Genomic DNA, 18,630 nt, shown 5'->3' with positions numbered 1-18,630 from the left:
AGACTGACTGTGAAAGATTAAGCATATATATTGGAAACGTCAGAGCAACCACTAAAATACATTACAAAGACACACAGCCAAAAAGCAAATAGATAAACAGAATACTAAAAATTATTCTGAATTGCAGCTAGGGAAAAATCTATTACTACTAAAAAAATAAAATGAAGAGTAGTCCTATATCATTCCTCAAAATCCTAGCAGTTTTCCTTAAACCATCCCATACAAATGATACTAAGCTTTTCTAAATTGTTTCTCCGGAAGTCGAACTTACAGTTCTTACTTAACTCTACTTAACTTCAAGCGTTTCACAAGCTCTCCATGTCATGAAGATCCATATCCTGTTAAACGTTCATCATTAGCTATAATAAGTATAATTACTAAATGATGAGAGATGCCTGAAGGCTGAAACTGGGTCTTATTACTGGTTCCTCAGCATCTTGAATATGTCTGATAAATAGCCAGTGTTCAAATAGAAAAAATGAATGACTATTCCCAAAGATTGCCTGAATGTAGAAATGAAGGCACACTAGGGATCATAAGTTCATACTAAAATAATGTCAAGTTGATTGTCTAAAAGGGGGGGGTGTGATTTTTAAAACCATGCTGATTAATTTAAAATAGTTACCTCGAGCTATAACACTATATTCCAACAATGCTCAAAGGATTTTTAGTATTTGCTTTCAGGGTCTTCACTGCAATCTCTTGAATATGTCAAATAAAAATCACATCTTCATAATTTAATGTGAAAAGTACTTCCATCTTTTTAGAATTACCCAGAGCCAAGCTTAAACAATGAATGAAGTCAGTGATCAAATGGCTTTTACCATTTTTATGATCCTAATGAATTAGAGAATCAAAACCTCTGAGATGACCAGGGCCTTAGAGGTCTCCTGTGTATGAATTATTTTGTAACATTCTTATTGGTTCCCTCATTAATTAATGAGTTAAGTAAAATCTTTGACATGTTCATTTTGTATTTATATAAGAATTATGATTTTTTTGAAAATTATCTTCTGAACATGATAAGTGTTTTGACGGAGTGACACAAAATTCTTTGTTTACTTTTTGTTCCATATGATTTCCATACAAAGTAACATTAGCATATATAATAATAGTTTGACTTTCACATAAAACAGTAAACAATTACACGCTGTTGTGCTAAAAGTTTTTTTACAATCAAATGTTTCTGTCCTCTTAAAAAAGAAAATCCATTATCTCCAAAACAACCTCTGGTCACATCTGAAATGCTGAAATTGGGTGATCACTGAACTGCACATATATGCTAAAACTGCTACTGGTTGGCTGCCACTTGAGTTACCTTACAAAAAAGGATTAATTTTAGAATCAAGAGAGAAAGTATGAACACTACAGAAAGACATAACATGTTTCTTCTTTCATTTTAAACTTGTGATGCCTTTAACCTTTCCTTGACCTTTCTTAGAAAGTTAGCTGCCTGGTGATACCCCTTTTTGTCCCTCCAATTAAGACATTGCCAATAGTCCCTTCACTTCAGAATCCAGAAATGCAACTGGCCACTTCCACTTTACTCCTTCTCTTCCCCATGAATGTTAGTGTTACGGTTATTCATATTTTTCTCTTTTTTCTTACCCACATGGTTACTATTTCAAAGCTTCAAAAGAATCCTGGACATGGAACACTGCTTTCTTCAGGATTAAAAGTGCTACATGAAGCGATTCTGGACGACTAAATTGGTAATGGAACTTTGATAGTTCATTCAAGTGGACCAATTTAAAATAGAAATTCCTCAAATCAGTTTTTGAAAAATAACTTCATGAATATTTAATAAAATTTATGTATTTAAGTACTGGATAAACTAATTAGTGTTCCACTAGAATATCAAAAGAAAACTTGCATCTTTAAAACAAGTCAAAATAAATTGTAATCTGATAGGGTAGTGGCTTACAGATGTCAACTTCCTGAGGCCAAAGCTAGTTTAAATATTTTTAGAAAGGTAAGTATGGGGAGACGAATTCCAAATTACAGAATGATAAAACTTTAGATCTGGAATGAGCCTGGTTGGTATCTTTTATAATCATCACATTTTACACATAAGGAAACAGAAACCCAAAGAAGTGAACTGCCGGGCTAAGATCACTCTGCTAATTAACAGGAACAATTAAATCCCAGGCTTTCTGCTTCCTAATTTAGTAATCTTTCTACTATATATTGATATTAATAACTAAAGCAGTAGCAGCAAACATTTATGAGGGCCTACTACTTGCTAGACTCAATGCTAAGTACTTTCATTAATTATCTCTTTTCGATTTCATAATCGCCCTATGACATAGATAGGTAGGTACACGTCTCCTAAGTGACAGAGTTAGAATTTCAACTCAGGTTTGTCATTTACCAAGAGAGGCTGTACTGTGTAGTCACATCATGGACACATATATGCAAAGTCACCAGTTAAAACAAAGAAAGCGAACCGTTTGCATGGTCTGGAGAGGGACAATGGAGGTTGACTGACAACTGCAATTCACATCTTTCTGTCCATTCCATGGAGCCATACAGGGTGACAGACTCAGAAGTCCAAAAAATCTTGGTTTTGTATTTTAGCTCTGTCTATTGCTAAGTCTGTAATCTTGGACAAGTTACTTCTCCAAACTTTAGTTTCTTTTTATGTAAGATGGGAACATATTTCCCACAGAGTTGTTATGAGGATTAAGTGAGATAATGCATTTAAAGCAGTTAGTACAATGCCTGGCACAGACTGAATACTCAATAATTGCTAGTTGTACTTTTTGTTTTTTAGCCATTGTATTTTAACTACTTGTTTTCAGACAAATTTCTCCAAATCACTAAATTCATTTTTAAGAAACATGCTAACTTATACTGATGACTCTATTAGCATAGTATAAATGTCCAAGAAGATGCTTTTTGTGTAAGGAAAGGCATCCACAAGAATATTATGCAAAGGATGCTCCTTAGGAGGTATGTAAGACTTTTTCCTCCCACAGGTAAATCCCCTATACTCAATCTGGCCCATAACCTTCATCCTAAACTTCATCTACTGAAATTGGGTTCCACATTGGTCTATGCACAAGGATGTTTTTTTAAACAAAAAATGCTTTATTATTTCAACCTAGGAACCAGTTACAATTCAAATGTACACCTTTGCTATGAGCCCTGAACTTTGCTGAACTTAGTATCTTTTAGTAGAAGCTGCTAAAGCCACTCACCCATAAAGCAACTGCAGCTGAAAGCACTTAAGGAGGGGCTTGGAATTAACTTTTATTCTCCCAATCCTACACCTACTTTTTGCCAATGCTAAGCAGACACCCAAACAGGTATCAGGTCTACAGGCATGAGTCCTTGAATCATATAACATCAACTACTTCAGCACTTCTCCCATCTCCAGTGACCTGAAGTACCCATTATATTACAGGCACTCAGTAAATGAGAACATGTTTGAAGAAGGGAGGCAGTGGTGGCTGGTAAATGTTGAACATCTGGCTCTCAGAGCAGGACAGCTGATTGACAGCATTTGCCAGTATCTGTGGTGTAAATATTCTCACTATGGCGATTTAAACTACCAGTGGTTTAACAACGGTCTTTCAAAGTTCCTAAAAATTTAACAATCAGCTCTTTTGAGCCAGTATGAGCCAGCACCAGCACATCAATGGAGAGAGGGCCAGCAGGCAGCCTAGGAGGTAACGCTACGATTTTCCTCCTTAGCAACTGTCCAGTTACCACCTTCTAAAGTAGAGGACTTGAACTATACCTCTGCAAGAGCCAAGGGCTCCTTTGAACCTACATCCTTGGGCTGAATCCTGACCCTCACACCTGCTATCTACTCTCCAGGAGCCTGCTGTGTAAAATGATTCTCCTTAATGCCAAGAATGAACCAGCCTGACTTCCAGATTGGACAAATTCTCCAGATACCTCACTGCTGGCGTCCATCTGCTACACGGGACCACCTGAGAACAATAAAATGCCTGAATTATACCCGAGCTTGCTAGGGCCCTCTTCCAATACTGGATCTTAAGACGATCCAGCTACCTTCTCTGGTAGTCTTTCCCGCCAAATCTCTAGTTCTACATTAACTCAGGGAAAAGGTCTCTGTATCTTCTTTGGCCCTGTTTTCATTAGCTCTTGTTACTTAAGAGCCCATAGGTCTTAAATCTGAACCCCTGATCACTTTCCTAGTCTCAACAGGCAACAAGCTTCAGAAGTTCAATATAATTATTATAATATATGACACTCTCAGGTTATAAGGAAGGTTTGGATGGGGCAAGGAGAGCCAGCTGGCCAACACCACTAATAAATGCACTTGTTGTAGATGTATAAAATCTTTTTTTTAAAAGGAAGTAGCATTTTAAAATTTTTTATTTATTTATTTATGGCTGCCTTGGGTCTTTGTTGCTGTGTGCGGGCTTTCATTGTGGCGGCTTGTCTTGTCACAGATCACAGGCCCTAGGCGCGTGGGCTTCAGTAGTTGTGGCTCACGGGCTCTAGAGTGCAGGCTCAGTAGTTGTGGCGCACGGGCTTAGGTGCTCTGCGGCATGTGGGATCTTCCCGGACCAGGGATCGAACCCGTGTCCCCTGCATTGGCAGGCGGATTCTTAACAACTGCGCCACCAAGGAAGCCCAGATGTATAAAATCTTTAGGTCATCTTATTTTACTAATAAACCTTCTCAAATACACTTAATATTATGCTGTTACAGCAAGATGATTAGGGCAAAAGAATACCAAAACAATAAACTTCATTTTCTAAGGTTTTTCTGTTTTTACCTGAACAGCTGCATTGACATGGAAAGCATACCTATGGGCTATTAATATGAAAAAAACACTTTGCTTCCTAATCACTGGAAATTGTTAAGCATTTCAATAGCCCAGAAAGAGCCCCTGTTTCATTCAGTTCCTGAAAAAAAATTCAGAGGCACAGTAAGAACACTAAGGCTAAAAACCCTGTTACATTTCAAACATTTACTTAAACATGATTCAGCTGTGGGACATGAACTTTACATATTCTGTAGAGAAAAGAAGTCTTGTCTGGTCTGCCGGCTGTTTTCTGCTTGATCAATATTCAATGTTTGGGACTAAAAGTTAGTATGTAGTAGTAGTGATTAGCACCCCAGTAAATTTGAAGGCTCTTACCTGTACATTTGTAATCAGAGGCCACCCCTTTAAGCACAGCATCGAAAATGGATATTTCCACTCGCTGCTTTCTGTGGTGACAACTCAGAAGCAAAGAAGGCTGGGACACAATAAAGTACAAAAAAGGTTCTAGCTGCAGGTCACCAGTTCCTCTTCGTCCAGGTTGCCGAACGATAGTTATGCCAAGCGCTTGTCTAGCAGATGACCTTGTGGATGCATGCAGACTTTCCAGAGAGATGACCCCTATTTTTTTCCCTGAAGGAAAAGATATGTTGCTGCTTAAGAGATCTTCTGCTGTGACCATGGAAATACATGCCTGGCTGGGCTTAGCGACGTCTGAATCAACTTCTGGGAGATTTAATGAACTCTTGCCTGTTTTTTCATTATCCTTTTGCTCTTGCGATTTTGATTTGGGCAAGGCCATACAGGAATAGGTCATTAGTGAGATTCTACTTGCAGTAATGAATATGTCAAAAGGAATAAAATTTAGATTTTTTACAATTGATGACTGGCGTGAGGGACGGGCAATGCGATGCTGACTGGTACCACTGTGCTGCTCTATTTGTACGATTCTGATTTTAACACTGTCACTGCCAATTCCACTATCCTGAGCACCACTGTACCGAGATGAGGTATCAGCCATGGTTCCATCATATGTATCCATTTTTTTCTGTTCTTGCTTAGAGATCTGTAAGGAAAAATAATAAAATATTTTAAGCTAGTTAAATTCCAAGTGTTACTATATAAATGTTATAGAAGCATGTTAAAAATGGGTCTAGTATAACTGAGAGTAATCATAGAAAGAAACTAGGCGCTCTTTCAAAAAAATTATTCATGTTAAAATGCCAAGACAATACTTAGGATAAACATCAAATGTGCATTTCTATCATTAAAATATATTTTTCAGAGGAATTCCCTGCCGGTCCAGTGGTTAGGGCGCTGCGCTTTCACTGCAGAGGGTGCGGATTCAATCCCTGGTCGGGGAACTAAGATCCCCACAAGCCAAAAGAAAAATAAATAAATAAATAAAATGTACCTTTTCGTGTCAGACTTTACTTTCTTTGCCTTTTAAAGAGTTACATTAGTTAGTATTCTTTACCGTGATCTTCCAAGTAGTATAATAAACTGTTTCCAAATCATGATTACCATTGGTTGAAATTATATTTTACGCAGGAGTAGTTTATATTGTTTACCTGTCATTATAAAACTGATTTATAGGATTTTGGATAGTAAAAGAGGGAAAAGTCAGTAGTTCTAAATTATGAAGGACAAAGAAAACTAAATGTGTGCCATTCAAAACGATGTTTATTTTCCTTTACTACAACAGGACTTGAAACAAGGGTAAGTGTAAGTGATCAAGCAAAATGTAAGTAATTAAAACCCTTGAAGGTGGATTTTCCCTTTGTGCACTGAATGTATCCATGATTTCTCAAAATTTTCCACCAATTGCCTACATAGAGAACAAAGAACAACTTGGTGGTAGCAGCAGTTATGACTACTTTGGCAGCACAACAGCAAGACCTCCAGTCTGATTCTTTGGTTCCCTTTTTTAGTCTCCCAACCATTAGTTTGTGATACACTATTTGAGACCTAGATATTTCACTTGATTTTTCACTGAAGTGATTCAGATTCATTAAAGAAATCATGGAAAGTCTGAGAGAAAAACAAAACCCTCCCGACCCCCATTTTATTACCAAACATAGCCAATGGCAATCTTTCAGTGTATTTCCTTTCGTCTTTTTTCCTACCTGTGCGTAGGTTCCCTCCCACCCCACCCCTTTATGGTTATAATAATACTGTAGAGACAAATTTGAAACCCTTTTTTTTTTTTTTCTCTGCGTTGGGTCTTCATTGCTGCATGCGGGCTTTCTCTAGTTGGGGCGAGCAGGGGCTACTCTTCGTTGCGGTGCATGGATTTCTCATTGTGGTGGCTTCTCTTGTTGCAGAGCACGGGCTCCAAGCACACGGGCTCAGTAGTTGTGGCTCACGGGCTCTAGAGCTCAGGCTCAGTAGTTGTGGCGCACGGGCTTAGCTGCTCCGTGGCATGTGGGATCTTCCTGGGCCAGGGATCAAACCTGTGTCCCCTGCATTTGCAGGCGGATTCTTAACCACTGGGCCACAAGGGAAGTCCCTGCAACCCAATTTTTTTACATGCTAATGTACTCTTCATAAATGCCATTTTAAAAAGCTGCGTAATATATCATTTAACGTTAGGAATAATTTGTTCAACTATTCCCATATAATTGGAGTTTCAGGTATTCAACTTTTGCCAACAAACATCTATGACAAACATCCAATAAGATTTTCTTAAGAGGATCCCAGAAGTGGGATTACTAGGTAAATGGTATGAAGAAGTTTAAGGTTGTCAAATATTGCCAGCACCTTTCCATAAAGGGTGCACTAAACTATATTACGATCAGCAGTGGAAAAATATTCCCAAAGTACTGGGTATTGCTTCTCATTTTTTAGGCTGTTCCTTAATTTGGTAAATATAGTATCATTTTTCCACATGCTACAAATTATTATAAGTTGCTTGTGAAAATGTTAAAAGGCAGTTAAATAATTCAAGACAATGATGTTATAGTCATTAAAATTTTTCAAATAATAGTTTTTGTTAATTTATTTTAAAGTTGTTCAGGAAGGCACATTGTTGTTAGAAAAATCCAGCCTCAGGTATTTGAAACAAAAACAGCTAATCCCCGTTCTCTGAAGACACCACGTTCTTTTAAACCATTCTAGGTATACCATGCTCTTTCCCTTCCTGGAGCCCCCTTCTGAGCTCGATGTAGCTGGCAAACATTTAGCTATCCATGAAGACTCAGAACAATGACACCTGTCTGAGAGTTTTGCTTTCAACTCTTTTCCTGCTTGGTGATCCTAATAGTTAACTCAGACTTCTATTTTAGAATTTATTATTTTCTACTAAAATGTTCTGTGGTGGCAGTATCAGATAGTATTAAAACAATCTAAAGGCTTTGGAGTCAGAGAGAAGTAGGGTCAAGTGTGACACCTGCTAATTGTACATTACGGGACAAATTACAATCCACTCTAAGACTACATAATCTCATCTGTAAAATGGGGATAATAAATCCGACCTCAAGGGGTTAGTACGAGGAGTCAATGAGCTAATGTACCTAAAGAGGTCAGCAAACTGCCTGGCATATAGTAAATGCCTGATAATGGGCAGCTGCTGTGTGTTTGTCTCTTCTACCAGGTGAAGGACTGCTGGATGGATTGGGCCACATCATTTTGCTTCTGTCTATCACCAAGGAATAGTGCAGTGCCTAGCACACTGAAGAGAGGATCCATAAATGTTTGATGAGATGTTAGTTTCTGATACAATATTAAATGAAAAAAATTGCTCTGCAGACTAGAAATACATAATTGTTAATATGTAAATATATGTGTATACTGTACTCTTTAAGGTCTGTCTAGACATATTCATGAGCTCTTTCCTTATCTGCATCCTCCACGTTTTGCGCTGATCACACTTGAAGAAATCCTTGTCTCTGCTAGATGCTCATCCTCACACTGGGGACATTAATACTCAACCCACAAAGTTGTTGCATCATTAAATGTGTTAATGTATTTGACCACACGTAGTAGGCACTCAGTAAAGGGTAAGTTAAAAAAAGAAGTCATCTTCTTTGTGAAGACTTTCTCAACCTTTCCAGATGGTGTTAGTCTTTTCAGCTTCTATGCTTTTGTAACAAACTAATGTTATTATAGCACTTTTCAAACACTGGTCTGTCTCAGAGACTGTGAGCAATTGAAGATAAAAAATAAGATAACACTGAGTATGTTTATTATTTGCCAAACATTGTTAGCACATTACATACATTTTCTTTACTAAGTGCTACAATCCCCTTTAAAGGGGATACTGTTATCCCCATTTTACACCTGAGGAAACTGAGGCTTAAAGAGATTAATCCCAAGGTCAGACTACGGGTAGGAGAGAATGCCATCAGTGCTCGTAGCACACACCACATTGCCTGTCACATAGTAAAGCTCAATAACTGTGTGCTGGCCAAGCAAATGAATGTATTTAATTTTTAAATTCAGTAAAATAAAAATAAGGCAATTATCAAAAGGACAATTTAATTGGAAAGGTTTTAGTTATCTATTATAAAAATTTCAAATATACCTCCAACTCCACTACCAGCTAGGAATTCTCAAATAATATGTGAAAAGATAATAAAATCAAGTACATAAGTAATCTAGGATTTACTGCCCAAATTTTGAAGCATTACAAACCAAATATCTGTGTACAGCATAACTAAAAAAATCCTTTAGGTTGAGTTGCACAAGAAACTCAAATCAGGAACTCAACTATCTTTATTCTCTCAATCAGGAAAGGCAACCGCAATTAACTATATCAGACTATACCTTCTATGCACAGAGCATTACATTGTCTTTTTCTGATTTACAAATTTGTATTTAAAAATCTAGCCTCTCTTTCTTTAAAGTGTTCCCCATCAGTGTTAACATGACAAAAACAAACCACCTGTAGGTAAAGATAAAGAAATGCAGTGTCCAGCCCTATTACCTGTTGAGATTGTCACATTAGACTCTAGTGAATGTCAAGGAGCACGATCTTGCGATACAAATAACCAGCAGGGGCAGGACGGCAGCTATCAGCTTGGGTCACATGGGTTACTGAACAGAAGTCAGATGGTAACTAGTTCTACTCACTACTGAGCAGAATGGAATTTGAACCAATGACCCAGAGATGAAAGACTCTCTTATTGTGGGGGGGGGGGGAGGGAGTACAACTTTCCCAGTATTGGACAACTAAATTCTTAAAAATCGGTTAAAAGTCAAGACTTCCTCCAGTTTTCTAAGTTTCTGCACTATTTGTAGAACTGAAATAAATAATCTGGTGATTTTGAGACATATTTAAAAATCCATTGGCTTGTCACCAGTCCACTGCAGATTTATCTATTATATTGAAGAGAATCTGGCCTATCAAGAAGGTTTTATAACTAATTATGTGTGCTAAGCCCTAAACTTGGGCATCAATTTACTATTCCTTTGTGGAAAAAGAAAAGTTCACAGTGTAGTAACTCTGAAAATAACTTTTCCTTTATTATTGTCCAAGGGGACTAATAATTTAAGTTGTCAAAAATAGCAATATCTGCTTGCTGTTAGTGAATGCAGCAGAAACATGTATCTCTGAGCAGTGCTATTACATCAGCTCTCCCACTCTTTACCTAACTCATTTAAAATGAACAATAAAAGTTTTCTTTAATTAGCTACTGGTGTGCATTAACATGATCATGATTAAACCATAAAAACCAACTGTACATTACTCTGGTCCCCTCTTCCATATGTTTTGAATTATTCTGTTTGAAAATGTACTTTGCGTCCCTTTTAAAAGTTCGACCTTCTGCTTTCAGAGAATTAAATGCATATTACTGCAGCGAAGAAGATAATGTTTCAGACCTCCAGGCATATATTAAACACACTGGCAGCACTTGAGACAAAATGCTTTACTTATTAGATACTTCCTATTCTAAACAGTGTCATCAAAGGCTAAAAACAAAATCCATATAAAAGCTGCACAATGCTTCCACACAGAACCTGTGCCAAAATCCCTGTACTTTCCAACTAATGAGGAAAGGATGTGTACTCTTAACATATGAATGTAAGATTTTCCAAGCATTCACTTTAGGAAACTGGGCTATTGATTCCATATGGGTTATGTTAAATGAAACTGTATTGGTAAAATAACCTTTAAGATATCTGGCATGATAACTATAATTAAACAATATTCAAAAGACTAAAACAAAAGGGAATTTGGTTCCACAATGGCTAATTAAAATAAAATGAAAAAACACAGCATGCCATCTATCAAGATAAATTGTTATTGTTTAAGAACTATTTAAATACTGTTAAAATATACTTTCAGATAAAATCTGAAAAAGCTGGAAAAATATTTGTGGCTTAAAAATGGATAGTTTGGTGAAGAAAAAAATATAGGACTCTGAAATTTTATGCAGAGATAACAGCTTTAAAGCCTTGAGCACAACCAGATGGTACTTAAATCACAGGAATTCTACAGTTTCACTATCAATGGGTTTCAATATGAGAAGGTTTTCAATAGCTAGGAAAACATGTCAAGTTGATAGTTTACTTCTTAGATCATTTCAGCGCATTTCCCCATCCTTTCACAGCTATATGTGGTACAGATAGCCACCACGGAAAGGGTGCTGAAAGCTGGACTAGTAGCTAGGGAAGCTAATTCCTCCTTTTATGTACTGAGATAGGTAAGTTTACTAGCTCACCTTGGAGTCTGGTAAGAGCCATAGTATCTCAGGAGTAGTGGCTAAAATCACACTTTATGTGACAATACCAAAGAATGCATTAAAATAATTTCAAATGACATTAATTAGATGTTCTGCAGTAGAACTCTGGAGTGGAGAAAGATAAGCTTGATTGATTGAAACTTCTTGTTTGGCCATATCAACATTTTTACGAGCACATTCAAAAGTTAGCCATATTAATAAATATGTTGCAAGTAAATGGATATTAAAAAATTTAAAGTATGTGCAAACCAACCCCGAGAATTAACAAAGACTAAAACATATAATTTTTGCTTTGATGGCTGACAAAAATGGCAATTCAGCACCTATTCCAATATTTTAATTCACATTATTTCTTTTAATCTGTATTTTTAAGGAATCTTTATACACCAGACATAAATATATCCACATATTTTCCCACCTTCTCATCAAAATTATGGTTATATAACAGCAGCAGTTACACTTTAACCTTGATCAAAATATCTTTTGCCAGTCATGAGCTCACTTTTCACATCTTACAAATTATGATAAAGTCAAGTGTGAAACCACAAAATCAAAGTGACAATCACATCTGTATATCACTGTGACATTTATTCTAATTTTGCTGCTCTTGCTAAAATGTAGTCATATATTCAAAAAAGTAAACATGCTATCTTACAAAATCAAATATAAAAAAAAATTGGTTACAGTGTTTTAATGGTTTTACATACTGGAATTACAAGGGAGAATTTTTAAAAACTTAAAAAAATTATGTGCCTCGTTGCCTAAATATTTTCAAATATACTCTTCTAGCTGTATCTTTAAAAAGTTTGGTTTGGGGGATAGGGTACGGTGGTGCTCCTGGGAAAGGTTGTTGTATGCCTTTAACACAGAGATAGTCTACACTGGAAGCTTTAGATAAATAGCAAATTGTTGTACCAATCAGAGATACTTCATTTCACCTTGCTTAATTTAGTCAAGTGAACAATAAAAGTGTATTTTTTTTTTTTTTTTGCGGTACGCGGGCCTCTCACTGTCGTGGCCTCTCCCGTTGCGGAGCACAGGCTCCGGATGCGCAGGCTCAGCGGCCATGGCTCACGGGCCCAGCCACTCCGAGGCATGTGGGATCTTCCCGGACCGAGACACGAACCCGCGTCCCCTGCATCGGCAGGCAGACTCTCAACCACTGCACCACCAGGGAAGCCCAAAAGTGTATTTTTAAGTCTCAACTTTTCAGTGATGTCAGCATTACACTTCATGGACTTTTATCATTTTATAGACAAACTACCACTGCAACTCAGTGATGTGCTAGATAAAATTTATCTAAGCACATTAAATTAAAAAAACATTATAAAGAATAAATTGACTTTGATACGAAATGCCTCCTTCAGTGTTACCAATCCATGCTATTTTTTACTTAAAAAACAAACTTGAACAAGCACTGTATGTACTTGGGTACTACAGAGTGCTAGAAAACAAGGGCTTTTTATATTTTATTTCTCTGAGTCAAATGTTATACAAGAGCCCACATGATATAATTGTTCCCAGTTGGATGGCAGAAAGTTTTCACAATACTGCAGTAATTATGCAAAAGAGCAGAACTAATGATACCCATCACTGCTTAACAGATAGAATGGTAAAGAGTACTATAGTTTCAAGTTTTCCCTTTCATGAAGTTACTTTTCCGGCTCTTTGAAGTTACAGTATGAGGCCACTACTGCCTGTTAAGTATCAGTTGAAATATTCACATTTCAAGACCAGTGCTAACTGCAATAAAAGAAGCATGGAGATAGTTCAGGCAAGGTTGTGTTTTACTGTAGTTGTATTCGGTCTATTGTCTTAATTTAAGTTGTAAATTATGAAAAGGGACCAATTCTAGTGCTAAAATGACTATAATACCTAGATCTTTATCAATGTCTGTTTCAATATGATAAACCAAACAACCAAAAAAAAAAAATAAGTATATACACCAACCTATCCATACAAATTCAAATCCTACTTATTGAGATTTTATCAGCAGAGCTGACCCTGAAGACTTTTGTACCTGTCTGTCCTTTCAAACATATATGATTTCACAGCATAAGCTTATTTTCAGGGGCTTTTAAATTCATGAAAAAAAAAATTAGTTCCAGGCAAGACTTCACATACAAAGTCTTAACTCAGAAACAGTTCTGATTCTCTCTCTCTCTTTCTCTACGTCTCTCACATATAAAATTGGAATAGGTTGGCCATTTTTGTTCAAGGAGACTAGGTCTAACTGATTTATACTAACTCCGTAGTTTAAGTCTGACTTGTTTGCTTTTTAGAATGAATTCAGTTTTTAAAAAATAAATATTGACACATTCTGGGAACTCGGACCTTAATCAAAGTAGATGCCTGTACATCTTAGAAACAACAACCTGCTTTGAAATGGCCATGATGTTAATTCTTAAAAAGTGGCTCCTATGTGTACAAGGTAACAACTCTTCATACTGATGAAATCCAAGGTTCATTCCACTGATGTCAATGTGGAAACCATTTTGTCCCATGGCTGCTTAAAGATTTTCAATAGGATTAAATCAGCTGCAAGTCCTCATTATATCAGGGTTTACAATTGTGTCTGAGTTGGAGTCTGTTTCTCATAGAATTTTACTTACAGACTGACTTAGATTGGCTCCTTAGAGCTAGCCTGATTTTACTAGAAACAACTGTATCACATCAGCCACTCTCATAAACTTGCAGTAAGATTGAATCAGCCCTGACCCTGAAGCAGATGAAAGTTTACCCAGCCTATGCATTCTCTGTAAGAGTCACAGAAAAGTTTGCATTTAGTTTCTGCAGCACTGCAGAAGTAGAATATGCTTATTAACTATTCCAGTTGGCCTTTGCCTTGCAATTATGAACCTGATTTTTCTGATAAGAAAACTAGAGTTGAACTTGGAGAAATTTCTATCGATAAAAAACTGTACGAATCCTTGATTATTTTATCCCTCAAATCACATATGCTCTTTTAAAGAAACTATGCAGAGTTTATGGAAATGAAGCAAAAGCATGCGTTAAAAAATTTCCCCTAATATTCAATACAAGTTGAAAAATAATGAAAATGGTTTAAGTATATCCATAATTAACTTTAACCAGTAGCTGATTTTCATTGTCAAACAGAATATAGTTAACAAAAATATTAAGATGATTTTCATTGTTATATATTCTATTTACTAAATCTAAACAAACCTGGTTCAGTTAACTGTAGATTTTCTTCAAAGTGAACCTGAATATCAGTATTCTCTACACTGTATCTGATTTTATTGAAGTACATCAAGACATTATAGAATACAGGGTCATTTACAAACTTTTATTGGCTCCCCTTTAACTTCATGATGGCAGATTAAATCCAAATTGAACTAAAGCTATATATTGATTCTGTGTGTCATATGTTATCAATACCTTAATGATGCAACAGACTTGAAATGCAAAATAGTCAAGATGTTGAGAGAAACATTTGCTTATGCCCTGCAGCCATTTCTTCTTTTCTATTAGAACAACTTTGTTCTTCTCTGCTACTCCATAAAAATCATCACTAGGTCAAAATGGCCTTCCACACAAACTGCTTTGATCATATTAACCTCTCCCTTCAATCCTTAGAAATTTGAAGTATTCTCTAAATCAGGTTAAGTATTCCTAACTTTAGCTCTGGTCAGCTAGCCCTACAACATTCGTAAATTTTCATATGCTGATATATCCCAAGTAATTCTTGCAGTTCTAAGAAAGAAACTTTCTGTACATTAATGAAGGTAATCCAACCTACAGCTTAAGGATATTCCCAGTCATGTGGGACTGCTTGAATAAAAGTTTAAAAGTTAGAAGGAAAATGTACATTACTACTCCCAAATATCAAGCATCATTTCTACAAACATTAAAGTAGTAACAAAGTCTAGGAAGAACTTACATCTCTCTAAACCTGTTAAGGAATAAAGTTTCTATTTTTTTAAAAAAAATTTTATAGTTAACACTTGAACAAGTTTAAACTGCGCGGGTCCTCCTATATGAGAATATTTTTCAGTAGTAAATACCACAGTACTATGTAGGCTGTAGTTTGTTGAACCCACAGATGCAAAGAACCTCGAATACAGAGGGCCGACTGTAAGTTATATACAGATTAACCCCTGCATTGTTCAAGGGTCAACAGTATTTTTAAGGTAACATTATTCACTCAAGTATGGTTAATGTTTAGACTTTAGCTATAATAATTTTATTGGGATAAAATATTTCTTGAGTTTCTTAAACACGAGCCAATGTCAAAATTACTGAGCAAGATGTGGAATAACAATTTTATTTCACATTATTCATTCACTTAACAAATTCTTATTGAACAACTACTATGCTCTAGGCACTGGCTGGGGATATAGCAGAAACAAAGTCCTTACCTTCATGGAGTTTACATTCTAGTGGGGAAGTCAGGTAATAAAATTTTATATGATAACACGCACACACACTCACAACCCGTATTTGCTGACGAACTGGATGTTGGGTATTATGAGAGAAAGGCAGGAGTCTAAAATGATTTGAGTTTTTTGGCTGGATCAACTACAAGAATTCAGAAAGATGATTTTCCAGGCTCTGCAGGCAGCTTCCCAATCAATCTCTGTGTTATGATTTAACAATGATTTAACATCTGCCTTTCCAACCTTAGCCTGTTTTCCCAAGAATCATAAATGACCACAGTGATTGTCACATAGGGAGATGATGACACACCACCATACCCCATTTTAAAAGACTCTCTGGTTCAATTACGATGTCTTCCTAGTTCCTCCAGCAAGCCAAATCCCTAATCAGCTAAGAGCCATTCAAGGAAGGGCTATCATTAGAGATGGTTTTTTGGAGTTGGGCTTAGGTCTCATTCTAGACAAATACTTTGAGAAAAGGGAAATGGGGCCAATGCATGGAGTCATATCACATCCTCAGAAAATCAAATGAATGAGACATAGAATATTTCTTGGGAGGATTTTCGCCCTGGAACAGCTGGGATTGAAAGTATATTGTGAGTTGAGTTGCAGAAGGGGAAAAGGAGAGAGGACTGGGCTCTTACAAGACCCCTATATTTGTAGTTGCCACTGAGCATTTCAACTCAGATATCCCATTATTAATATCACACACCTGAAAGATCACCATAACATTTAAAAACACCTTTTCCCCAAAAATATCACCTCTATACCTTAACTTTTTATTTATTTGTTCCTTCTCAAGAGGCTCAATTATTGAGTACTCCTTCCTGGCCCCACCAAATACTGCTGGTCATTCCTTCATTTCATTAATTACCCTTGCTGTGTCCTTTGTATTTTCTATTTTCACTGACCCTTCCCATTCTACACTGGCTAATTACTAGACTTCCTTAATTAGTTTCTTGCACTGGTCTCTCCCTTTCCTAAAGTATTCCACATAGCCCTGACAGATAACAAAACACTTTCAATATATACTTAAGAACATTTGTCCCACTAGAATATAAGGTCCATGAAAACAGAGACTTTTTGTGTGTTTATTTTACTACTTTATCACCAGTGCTTGATACATGGTAAGCACTCAATAAATGTCCATCAACAGAGGAATAAAGATGGCTCACACACACACACACACACACACACACACACACACACACACACACACACACAATGGAATATTACTCAGCCATAAAAAAGAACAAAATAATGCCATTTGCAGAAACATGGATAGACCTAGAGACTGTCATACTGAATGAAGTCAGACACAGAAAGACAAATATCATATGATATTGCTTATATGTGGAATCTAAAAAAAAAAAGGGTACAAATGAACTTATTTACAAAACAGAAGTAGAGTCAAGGATGTAGAAAACAAACTTATAGTAACCAGGGGATAAGCGGGGAGAGGGATAAATTGGGAGATTGGGACTGACATATACACACTACTATATGTAAAATAGATAACTAATAAGAACCTGCATAGGGAACTCTACTCAATACTCTGAATGGCCTACATGGGAAAAGACTAAAAAAAAAAAAAAAAAAAAAAAAAAAAAGAGTGGCTATATGTATATGTATAACTGATTCACTTTGCTGTACACCTGAAACTAACAAAACACTGTAAATCAACTATACTCCAATAAAAATTTTTTTAAAAAAATTTACTGAATAAATTAAGGGAGGAACAAATGAACTGAATCATTTGCAAGGTGCTCATTTAGGTCCCTGCGTGGGGGAGTAGATATAAAAATCAGTTAAACTTGGACCCTGCCTTCTAGGTTAGAGATACTTAATAAAGATGCTTGTTAGGACACATCTGAACCAAGACTGAAAGAAGCAAGACTTGTTGAAATGGCAGTAAGGACACTGAGGCCGAGGGAACCACATAAATGAAAAAGGGACAGAAGACAAAACAGGGCACGGATAAGTGTACAGAAAAGGAAATGTCCCATTTTGCTCAAACTGAAGATGTATTAATGAGAATAGTGAAAAATTAGGTTGGATAAAGCAAGATTCTAGGTGGCAGGTTAACAAACCTGGACTCTTAGTTTTATGCCAGTCTTCCTCAAAGCAGAGCCACTTGATCACCTGAGTCAGAATCACCTAGGGTTTTAACAGTTTCTCAGGCCCCACGCCAGAAGTATCCTACCTGAAGGTGAGAGGTGACCTGCACTTTTAATAAAATCCCAGTAATTTCATGCACACTAACAACTGAGAAACTGCTGTAGACAATGGAAAACGAAGAACTTTCTAAGCAAATAAGTGACAAAAGGATGCTTGAGAAAAATTAGTGTCATCAAAATGTGCAGTGGGAGTAGGAGACTGGAGAGCAGAGAGATTGCAGGTAGGAAAGTATAACGTATGAGGTAGTGGGCCTAGGAGACCAGTGATAGAAATCTTATTTGATCACTCCAGCTCAGAATCTGGCCATGGCAGACCACTGCATACTGAATAATTTAACCAATATTCTGAGACCTCCTCTCTAAACCACCGTCACTACTGCTCTATTCAAATTCTCCATTCTGGAACTTCACACTCACCCCCCTACCTCCACATCTTCATTCATGCCAGCGTGGAATGCCCTCTTTCTTAAGGGTCCATTTCTTCTATGAAGCCCTTTCCTTCATGAGCCCAGAATGACTACTCTTTCTCCTTCAATCCTGTAGGACATACTATCTTTATCACGTATCTGGTACTTAGCATATGCTGTTTTATATTGCTATTTTCTCGTAATCCTTACGCTCTCTTTACTAGA

The 18,630-nt window shown here is 36.6% G+C and overlaps 1 protein-coding gene across 4 annotated transcripts in view; it reads right to left on the bottom strand.

Annotated features, from left to right (window-relative positions):
* VPS13B (vacuolar protein sorting 13 homolog B) overlaps positions 1 to 18,630 on the bottom strand; it is a 797,029-nt gene that overhangs the window by 235,501 nt on the left and 542,898 nt on the right. For all 4 annotated transcript variants that reach the window (XM_033843006.2, XM_073794625.1, XM_073794626.1 and 1 more), the window contains one exon: positions 5,120 to 5,807. In XM_033843006.2, coding sequence (XP_033698897.1) covers positions 5,120 to 5,807 — 688 coding nt within the window. The remainder of the gene's footprint in view (positions 1 to 5,119; positions 5,808 to 18,630) is intronic.

This window comes from Tursiops truncatus, chromosome 17 (genome assembly GCF_011762595.2).
Source record: "Tursiops truncatus isolate mTurTru1 chromosome 17, mTurTru1.mat.Y, whole genome shotgun sequence".
Taxonomy (NCBI): domain Eukaryota; kingdom Metazoa; phylum Chordata; class Mammalia; order Artiodactyla; family Delphinidae; genus Tursiops; species Tursiops truncatus.
The sequence above is the reverse complement of the archived record's forward strand: the minus strand, read 5'-3'. Positions and strand labels throughout refer to the sequence as shown.